We start from the raw sequence: 9,484 nt of genomic DNA on the forward strand, positions 1-9,484 counted from the left end.
CCGTTGACTTCACGTAACCTAAAGTGCGTTGTTGTTAGAGTGCAATTAAGAGGTGGCTTCTTTTTTAGAAGGCAGAAAATGATATAGAAGAGGGAGTGACAAGAATCGATCTAATTAGTTTTATTTTATTTACGAGTTCTAAAAATATGAAATTGTTATAATATAATTTAAAAATAAATACAGTATATTTAGTATATATACATATAGATGATAATGATGCCAGCTGGATTTTGATTTGTGAGAGTTAATGAACGAACGAAAAAGACCGACCACGACTAAGCAAGTCTCCACGAAAACGGCGACGACTAGTCTTACGACCTCGCTCCTCCTAGTCTTCATCAACTGACGACGAAAACAGCAACAACAAATCGCCTCGGCCTTCGCTCTCCCTCTATTTCTCTTCCGAGTCGCGGAAGCGCCGCTTGCTTGCTTGCTTGCTTGCCTTCAATTTTGACTCCCGGGAGCCAACTGCTCCTTTCTTGTCGCGGCCGTGTCGCGATCCGGAATGCTGGAATGATGCACGATAAGGAACAGGGGGAGGAGGAGGAGGAGGAGGAAGAGGAGTTCTACGAGTCCTTGGACCGCATACTGTCCTCGTCCTGCTCCTCCACTTCCGCCTCCGAAGACGACGGCGACGGCCACCGCCGCCGCACCTTCCCCCTGCCGCCGTTGCCCTCCCTCGACGTCTGGACCTCCGAGCCCGCCCCCGTCGCGGAACGCCGCCGCCTCCTCCTCCAGCGCCTCGGCCTCGCCGGAGACCCTACCCTCGTCCGCCTCCCCCCACCCGCCGGCGCACCGCCTCCCGCCTGGGATGCCTCCTCGTCCTCTTCCTCCTCTCCCTCGGCCCCCGCCGCCGGCATGGTCCGATCCAGATCCGATGGGTCTGTCAACCCCTGCTCCGTAAATAAACCCGAGCCTCCGCGCCGGCCTTACCAACACCAGCATCAGAGATCGATCAATTTGCCGGTATCCCACAGGCCGCCTCTCTTCTCGAGATCTCGGCCCTTGTCCACCGGGAATCTCGATGTCTCCGACGGCGACGCAAGCAGCAGCGTCGGCAGCAGAGACCGCTGGGAGGACGGTGACGACCGCGCGACGTGCGATGACCCCAGGTGCTTGATCAAGAACCTCGACAACGGGAGGGAGTTCGTGGTGAAGGAATTCGGGAAGGATGGGATGTGGAACAAGTTAAGGGAGGTTGAGACCGGGCGGCAGCTCACGATGGAGGAGTTCAAGATGTGCGTCGGCTGGTCACCCATCGTTCAAGAACTGATGAGACGGCAGAACGTGGAGGAGGCCGCGCATGGCGGCGGCAGCTCCGGCGGTTCCGGTGGCGCGCCACGAATCGATGGGGCTTCCAGGGGAGGGACGAGGCCAAAGAAGAAAGGAAGCTGGCTCAGGAGCCTGAGGAATGTGGCGGGTGTCGCGATAGCTGGAGGGCACCATCAGCAGCGTCGGAGTAGTGATGAGAAAGATACATCTTCGGAGAAGGGAGGGAGGAGATCGAGCTCTGCTACAGATGACAGCCAGGATGGTGCGCCCGGCCTAGACCTTCGTGTGAAGGTCCGACAGTCTGGGAAGTCTCACAAGGAGCTCACCGGTCTTTACATGAGCCAGGCTATTCAGGCCCATAATGGTTCCATCTGGTGCATCAAGTTTAGTTTGGACGGGCGGTACTTGGCTACTGCCGGAGAGGACTGTGTCATCCATGTGTGGGAAGTCTCTAAGATCACTACAAAGGGGGATTTGCTAAAAGTAGCTGAGCAGAGTGGGAATTTCAATCCATTTGCTGTGGCAATCGATGATTGCCCACCAGATCCAAGATTGGTGTTGGCCAGTGCCGAAGGGAACCATTGGGAAAATAAGCGAAGAGCAAAGATTTCTGGCAGTCGGAGGTCTGTTAGCTTGGACCCTCTTATGATGCCAGAACATATGTTTTCTCTGTCAGAGAGCCCTGTATGTTCTTTCAGAGGCCACTCAGATGATGTCCTTGATCTCTCTTGGTCAAAATCACAGGTAGAATTGCTGCTGATCATCAGCTTTATATGTGAGAAATAATATTGGGACCTTCAGAGGTTTATATATGATGAAATAAGAGCATGAAACTTGATCAAACTTTAGAGAACATAGAAATTTAGGAGGAGAGATGCAGTGATGCACATATACATGTAGTTTGTCAGAAGAATTAGGATATTTCGGGTATGCAAGCTTGTGCTGGTCAGAATTCTAAACATGGAAGTGGTGCACAGCTGAGAGAAAGTTACAGGCTATGTAGAATTTTCAGGAACAGACATGATTTGTTCCTTTTAGCTACATAATTATGCTATGTATCTACAGTAGAAAAATGCTTTCAGCTGTAAGAACCAACATTCGTGTTTGATACATCTTCTGTATGTTAGGAGCATCCAATATTTAAAGTTTACTTGAATAGTATTATCATAGCACTGTAGGTTGGTTTTGTACCGAGTCAAAAGGTTTTTGGCCTTTCAGTCTTATACTAGCCAAGCTGCCCTTTCATGGCCCGCTTGATATCATCCGTAGGTGGATAATGAAACAACACTAATGGGCTCTGGAATTTTCTTTTTAATATTTGAAGCCTAATATCTGCTTCGTACAGTCCTTTAGATTGAATCCTAAACCATTCCCGGTGTAAAGTTTACTGAAGAATTTGTATTTAGTTTAAGTTTAGAGTTTGAGGTTGTTTTTTTGCTTACTGTAGTATTATGTCAAAAACCAGATTTTGCAGTTATTTGAATGCTTTATATAGTAAGAATTATAGGTTTTTTTTCCTGAGTGATTAAAAATATTATGAAGATCTACTACCTCCTGACATATTGCTTTGTTGCAATTCCTAGCAACAAAACGATGATCCAAAATATGTTACTGGCTCACTAGTTAGTTTTGTATTTTTTTTGTGATAAATGAAAATCTTACAATTTTTTAGTTATTGCATCATGAAACTTTTGATAACCATTTTATTCTCCTAATTGGTATAACTACCAGTATGCTGAAATTTACAATCTGTTCAGATGTTATCAATGAATGCTTGCAGACTCAAGTAGCTTTTTAAATGTCGATTAAGGAGTTTATCTTCTCTGGTTCAAGCTTAAAGTGTTGATCATATTATTCTTGGTTTGTTTATTTCTCAGTACCTTCTTTCATCTTCAATGGACAAAACTGTTCGGCTTTGGCACATGTCCAGCAACTGCTGTTTAAAAACATTCACACATAGTGACTACGGTACACTCAAATTATATTCTGACTTATTTTTTGTTTTCTTGTTCTGGTATGTTCTTTCTGTTCTAGCTACCTTCTTGATACGTCTTACATTTGCATTGATGCAGTGACTTGCATCCAGTTCAATCCTATTGATGACAGGTACTTCATTAGCGGATCCCTAGACGAGAAAGTCCGCATATGGAGTATTCCAGATCGTCAAATTGTTGACTGGAATGATTTGCATGAGATGGTCACTGCTGCCTGCTATACCCCTGATGGGCAGGTCTTTTATTAGGAACTAAATGATTTACTTGTTCCAAGTATGGATCAGTTGATATCTTGATTTTTATTGTTCAACTTTTTGATTGTTGAAGGGCGCTCTAGTTGGTTCACACGAGGGGAGTTGTCACTTGTATGATACATCTGGTATGGTGCATCCAACACATAAACCCTCTCTTAGTTTGGTCTATCTGTTTTATCTAATTTTTTAAACGAACTTATGATATTTATGTATGTATATATCTCTCTTGGATTCAGACAATAAGCTTCTCCAAAAAAGTCGCATTGAATTGCAAAATAAGAAAAAGAAGTCCAGACACAAGAAAATTACTGGATTCCAGGTATTTGTATGATCAGTCTTTCCTTTTTATATAAAAATGTTGAGCTTCTCCATCATTTAATTATCATTTCTAAATATAATGAGCTTTCTAATTAGCTTCTTTAACAGTTTGCTCCAGGGAGTTCTTCAAAGGTGCTGGTTACATCTGCAGATTCACGAGTGCGGATACTTGATAATGATGCACTGGTCCACAAATTCAAAGGTATAGATTCCACTTTAGAATTTTACTCAAACCATTTATTTAAGGTAACATAATTTTACATCATAGATTAGCCTTCTATTCTTATCAATCATCAAATGAGCTTGTATGAGCATTTAGTAGCAGAAGCTTATAGGGAATGTTGCTTAATTTCTATGTTCTCCAAAAAAGATTTCCATGCTAGCTACAGATGGTAAGGAAACACGTTATGAATTAAAATGGAAACTTTTAAATTTGGTTTTAGATTTTTATTGTTTTATTGACATCAAACAACTTCACTTGTAGTATAAGTTTTGTAGCCAAACTTGAAAAGAAAATGAAAAATTGAGATGCAAAGGCGAGGCAAAGAAATTTTGATTTATCTAAGAAAGAATTGAAATTAGCTACCAAATCATGATTGACACAATCATCCTCCGAAACTTGTTTGAGATCCTTGCTTATTGTAAAAGCTTGATGTATTATTAGCAGCATGCATGTGACCGGTGAACAGGATAGATAAACTGAAGTAAGATGCAATTTCATGTTTTTTGAAGCTTTTACTCCACATTACCAAGAAGCAAGCACCAAATCAATCATATGCGTTGGTCAGCATGAATGACAATCCTTGTCAAAAACATCTCTTTAAAATGGCATAGAGCAATACCAGGACCCCTCTCCTGAAATGAAGTGAGAAGCAGCACTCTAAAGTAACTTATGTTAAATATACATCAGTCTTCATGGATCTTTCAAAGATTGGAGCATGGATCATTGTGATGATATAGATACCTGTTATTGGTTCCTACTGATATTTTTCTGGTTCCTACCAATATTAATTGCATGGGAAATATATATGCTGTAAGATGTATATTTCTTATGGAAAGACCTATCTAAGTGGACCAAATCACCCTGAAACTTTCATTCATGCCGGCAGTGCTACCTGCATATAATATTTTGATTTGTTACAGTAATATTTCATTCACTGTTCTTCAGTTTGTTAGCTGGGGCTGATGCATTGCTTTCTTTTTCAGGGTTTCGCAATACAAGCAGCCAAATCTCAGCATACTGGACTGCTAATGGAAGATATGTTATCTGTGCCAGTGAGGACTCTCATGTATATGTATGGAGATACGATGAAGATTCTCGGCCTAGTAGGAGCAAAACTGCAGCAACTGTCACGCAGTCTTATGAGCATTTCCACTGCCAGGGTGTGACAGTAGCTGTTCCTTGGCCATGCTCCGGATTGGAAAGGATGGTGAAAACTCACTCCAACAAGAAGGACCAAGTTGGTGAAGAATCTCAGGCCAATTCACCACTTCTGGTTGAAGCCAATGGGCTCCATCTTTCGCCTTCTCCTAGTAACCAGAACATTAGTTGCCAGCAAAACAATAGCATTCTCAGTCGAAAACCAGATCACTTTGGTGACAAGCTTTCAGCAACTTGGCCTGAAGAGCTCATGGCTAGTAAACAGACACCTCGAAGTAATGATGACCTGAACAGTTGTCATATGCCAGTGCCAAAAAGTTCGGCCTGGGGATTGGTGATTGTCACTGCAAGTCGATGCGGCGAAATTAGAACTTTTCAGAATTTTGGCATTCCATTTCAAATATAATTCTTCACTTGTGGTAAATGGAGGGAGATCGCCAACATAAAATGATTCAACCCTCCACTGCCCAGGTTGATGCTGATTCAACCCTCCACTTCGGTTACAAGCTTTCAGCAACTTGCTGCTGTAGTTTTGTGTACAGTTAGATGGATGTTGCGAGAGTTGTAATATCCATTTGGGCCTATACTTGAGTTTCCGTTGTCCATTTGCGTGATTGATTTGTAAAAAGCCAATCCAGCAACAGATGTTCCACAAGGATCCATCAGTATTGCGAGGATGTTACTGCAATTGCATGTTAAAGCAGAAGCTAAAGATGGTGAAACTGGGAGCTGGTTGGTCCATTCTCTGTATCTTCCTCTTCTTTTCTTATCACCTCAATCATGTTTTGGGGGCATGTTGATCTGGACCCCATTGTTTTATTCTACCATATGTTGATGTAAGAAGAGAAACTAAACTCAAATGCTGCAAGAAAAATTACCCTAAGTTTCAGTTATTAATTATGACTGACAGTGAATGTTGTCCTCTCACTTGGTAGGAAATTGTGATGTGAGAAACACAAGCAACTCCAGAAGTCTTCATCAATGATCTGATCTCTGGTTGAGTTTTGGATCAGAAATCGTTTGGGCCGTTAATTATAGCTACTTGGTAGGACCTCTTGCAGCATTCCTCTTTGACTGTGATTACGACATGGATGATGATATAAAAGGATGTGAGACAATAATAAATAATACAGCATATCATAAAATGCTTGTAAAACTTTCATAATAGGCATGGATAATCTTTATTGAAAATAATAATTAATAATAGATGCGTTATTGACAAAAATATCAACATTATCTAAATAATTATAGTAAAATATTAGTGTTTTGCATCAGTCCTCCCCACACACACGCTCAAGCTGTGCAGCAAGTGCTCGACAAAAGGACAACAGCTTAGCTCAGCTCATCAACAGGCCCTCCCATCCCATGCTCCATTATTGGCTGGAGAAGGGCTATGCATCTCGGCCCAGAACGAACCAAATCGAACAGGTGGATCCACAACGACATCTACAGATCTACAGGTCGATCCACAACGAGATGAGCCATAAAAATACGGCCACGGGTGCAATCCAAAGGAAGAACCCTCATTGGCCGATTCCGCGCCAAGTTGGCCCGGATTCTATCACCTTATCCCCTCGATCCAGCGCCACTACAAAACCCTGCTGCCGTTGCTCCTCCTCCTCCTCCTGCAACCATCGGTTCCATGAGCAGCACAATGGCGCTTCAGGCTTCGTTTCTTCCTTCGGCTCTCTCAGCTCACAAGGAGGTGTGAGCTTGCTGATTCTGTTCTTACCCTTCTTTCCGAAGCAGATATGTGAGCTATAACTTTCTTGTTCGGTGGTGCAGGGAAAGGCTAATGGAGGTGCGAAGGACTCGGCTTTCTTGGGTGTGTCTCTGTCTGAAACCATGAAGTCGGACTTCAGTTCCTCGGTTCTCAGGAGCCACAAGGTATGAGGGTTTTAGTTTGCAGGAAGTTTGTGGTTCTTCTGCATATTGTGTTTATTGTTACAAGATTGACTCAAAGCAAATTGTTCTGCTCTAGTTAAGAACATCTAATTAGCATCAGGAAGAAAGCAGAGGTAGTAGAATTCTTTGTTCGGAGAACTCAGTTAGCTCGTTCATGTTGAATCAAATGCAGAGGAATAATCTTTCAGCCGGAATCAGAGCTCAGACTGCAACTACAACCCCGGGGGTCAAAAGCTCCGCCCCGGAAGGGAAGAAGACGCTGAGGAAGGGCAACGTGATCGTCACGGGGGCCTCCTCGGGCCTCGGCCTTGCCACCGCTAAGGCACTGGCCGAGACGGGACGATGGAATGTGATCATGGCGTGCCGCGACTTCCTCAAGGCCGAGAAGGCGGCCAAGTCGGCCGGCATGGCCAAGGAGAACTACCAGGTCATGCACCTCGACCTGGCGTCCCTCGACAGCGTCCGCCAGTTCGTCAGGAACTTCCGGCAGAGCGGGCTGCCCCTCGACGTCCTCGTGTGCAACGCAGCCGTCTACTTCCCCACCGCCAAAGAGCCGACCTACACCGCCGACGGCTTTGAGATGAGCGTCGGAGTCAACCACCTCGGCCACTTCCTCCTCGCCCGAGAACTCCTCGAGGACCTCAAGGCATCGGATTACCCCTCCCGACGTCTCATCATCGTCGGCTCGATCACAGGTACGACCTGAACCCGATACATTCCTTCGATCGAGGCGCATCGCTAACACGAGCTTCTCCGTGTGTGCTTGCCGGTGCCCAGGGAACACCAACACCTTGGCCGGGAACATACCCCCGAAAGCAAACCTGGGAGACCTGCGAGGGCTCGCGGGGGGATTGAATGGGCTCGGCGGCTCCACCATGATCGACGGAGGCGAGTTCGACGGCGCCAAGGCGTACAAGGACAGCAAGGTCTGCAACATGCTCACGATGCAGGAGTTCCACAGGCGGTACCACGAGGAGACCGGGGTCACATTTGCCTCCCTCTACCCCGGTTGCATCGCCACCACCGGGCTCTTCAGGGAGCACGTCGCTTTGTTCCGCCTCCTCTTTCCTCCCTTCCAAAAGTACATCACCAAAGGCTTCGTCTCCGAGGAGGAAGCAGGCAAAAGACTCGCACAGGTAACGTCGTCTCCTTGGCTGACACCAGAAAACATGGAGGATTACTAACGACGATCCTTTCGGAATCCGGCTGTGTTCTTCGATTCAGGTGGTGATTGATCCAAGCTTGACTAAGTCCGGCGTGTACTGGAGCTGGAACAATAACTCGGCGTCGTTCGAGAACCAGTTGTCGGAGGAAGCCAGTGATCCTGAGAAGGCTCAGAGGCTGTGGCAGCTAAGTGAGAAGCTGGTAGGTTTGGCGTAGGATTAGTAGCAGATGATTTGGTCCAAAGTGTGTGTGCGCGCCATGCAAAGATCACTGTTGTCGTAGTCATTGTTGAAAATTTTGAGCTGACGAGAAAATAAAGATATTATGAGCCCAATGTTACGTAATCTGCAAATCAATCTTTCGTAGAGGAAGGGGAGCTGTCTGTCTGTAACTTTGATGGATTTGGGGCATGTGCTCATCCATGAATGGATATTGGTCACAGCAGCTAATGTTCTCATCCCAGATTGGCAAGCTTTAGCTTCTCCATGAATGCTAATAGAAAACAATGGTTAGTACCCCATAAGAGAGAGAGAGAGAGAGAGAGAGAGAGAGAGAGAGAGAGAGAGAGAGAGAGTTTAGATTGAGCTATCTATTGGCATGTATGAAACAGAAAGTGAGGGTGATTCCTTAAGACCTTTTCAGTGTTCAAATTTGAGGTTGTTCATTTGCAACTTCTGTTCATGTTCTCAATTTATAGGAGTAAGGCTAAGCTTTTCATCGACAAAAGTCTCAATGAAATCATGTCATTTCTCCATTACCAATAGAGTAATCACAAGGTAAACACAAGCTTTGACAGATCGGCATTGTATGCAGATTACAGTAAGCCCCCAAAGGCTTGCAGTCTATACATTTCAAGAACTACCGAAGAAGCCAATCCCCCCTCCTTTAACCTCATCCGATATGGCTTCTCCGGAACGGAACGCAACTCTGCAGCTGTTTGTTGGAAAAGTCTTCGGTTGTGCAATAACATCGAGTTATAGAAGATGACGTTAATGCACCCACCATCGAACAACATCAACAGTTTCATGGCAGTGACATGCTGCTGCTTCAAGTGAACACAGGACAAGATTCCCACTTGAGCATTGAATCAGAGCCGTGGAGTAGGTTAAAGCACTCTATCGACTCAGATAAAACTCGCTGTTGGCAAATGATGAATGTTTACAAATAATGACTTTCTTGACTGGAAGGTGATTCAT

General features: G+C 44.8%; 2 protein-coding genes across 2 annotated transcripts; both read left to right on the forward strand.

Moving 5' to 3' along the window:
• Positions 1-339: 339 nt before the first annotated feature.
• On the forward strand, positions 340-6,128 carry LOC135627708 (uncharacterized). Its single transcript, XM_065133894.1, has 7 exons — positions 340-2,016; positions 3,150-3,240; positions 3,345-3,502; positions 3,594-3,645; positions 3,757-3,839; positions 3,947-4,040; positions 5,045-6,128. Exons 1-7 carry the CDS (start codon positions 514-516, stop codon positions 5,623-5,625), a joined length of 2,562 nt encoding a protein of 853 aa, XP_064989966.1. The 5' UTR covers positions 340-513; the 3' UTR covers positions 5,626-6,128.
• Positions 6,129-6,773: 645 nt separating this feature from the next.
• Positions 6,774-8,750, forward strand: LOC103970181 (protochlorophyllide reductase-like). Its single transcript, XM_009383849.3, has 5 exons — positions 6,774-6,924; positions 7,005-7,106; positions 7,297-7,819; positions 7,902-8,260; positions 8,349-8,750. The coding sequence occupies exons 1-5, from the start codon at positions 6,862-6,864 to the stop codon at positions 8,502-8,504; spliced, it is 1,203 nt and encodes a 400-aa protein (XP_009382124.2). The 5' UTR covers positions 6,774-6,861; the 3' UTR covers positions 8,505-8,750.
• Positions 8,751-9,484: the final 734 nt, after the last annotated feature.

Source organism: Musa acuminata, chromosome BXJ2-11 (assembly GCF_036884655.1).
Source record: "Musa acuminata AAA Group cultivar baxijiao chromosome BXJ2-11, Cavendish_Baxijiao_AAA, whole genome shotgun sequence".
Taxonomy (NCBI): Eukaryota; Viridiplantae; Streptophyta; class Magnoliopsida; order Zingiberales; family Musaceae; genus Musa; species Musa acuminata.

Excerpts from the sequence above, each read along its gene's own strand:
- LOC135627708 (XM_065133894.1), top strand. The coding sequence starts at position 514 with ATGATGCACGATAAGGAACAGGGGGAGGAGGAGGAGGAGGAGGAAGAG. Across the intron at positions 2,017-3,149 it reads TCTCTTGGTCAAAATCACAG|TACCTTCTTTCATCTTCAAT; the intron begins GTAGAATTGCTG and ends TTTATTTCTCAG. Across the intron at positions 3,646-3,756 it reads TCACTTGTATGATACATCTG|ACAATAAGCTTCTCCAAAAA; the intron begins GTATGGTGCATC and ends TCTTGGATTCAG.
- LOC103970181 (XM_009383849.3), top strand. The coding sequence starts at position 6,862 with ATGAGCAGCACAATGGCGCTTCAGGCTTCGTTTCTTCCTTCGGCTCTC. Across the intron at positions 7,107-7,296 it reads CGGTTCTCAGGAGCCACAAG|AGGAATAATCTTTCAGCCGG; the intron begins GTATGAGGGTTT and ends AATCAAATGCAG. Across the intron at positions 8,261-8,348 it reads CAGGCAAAAGACTCGCACAG|GTGGTGATTGATCCAAGCTT; the intron begins GTAACGTCGTCT and ends TCTTCGATTCAG.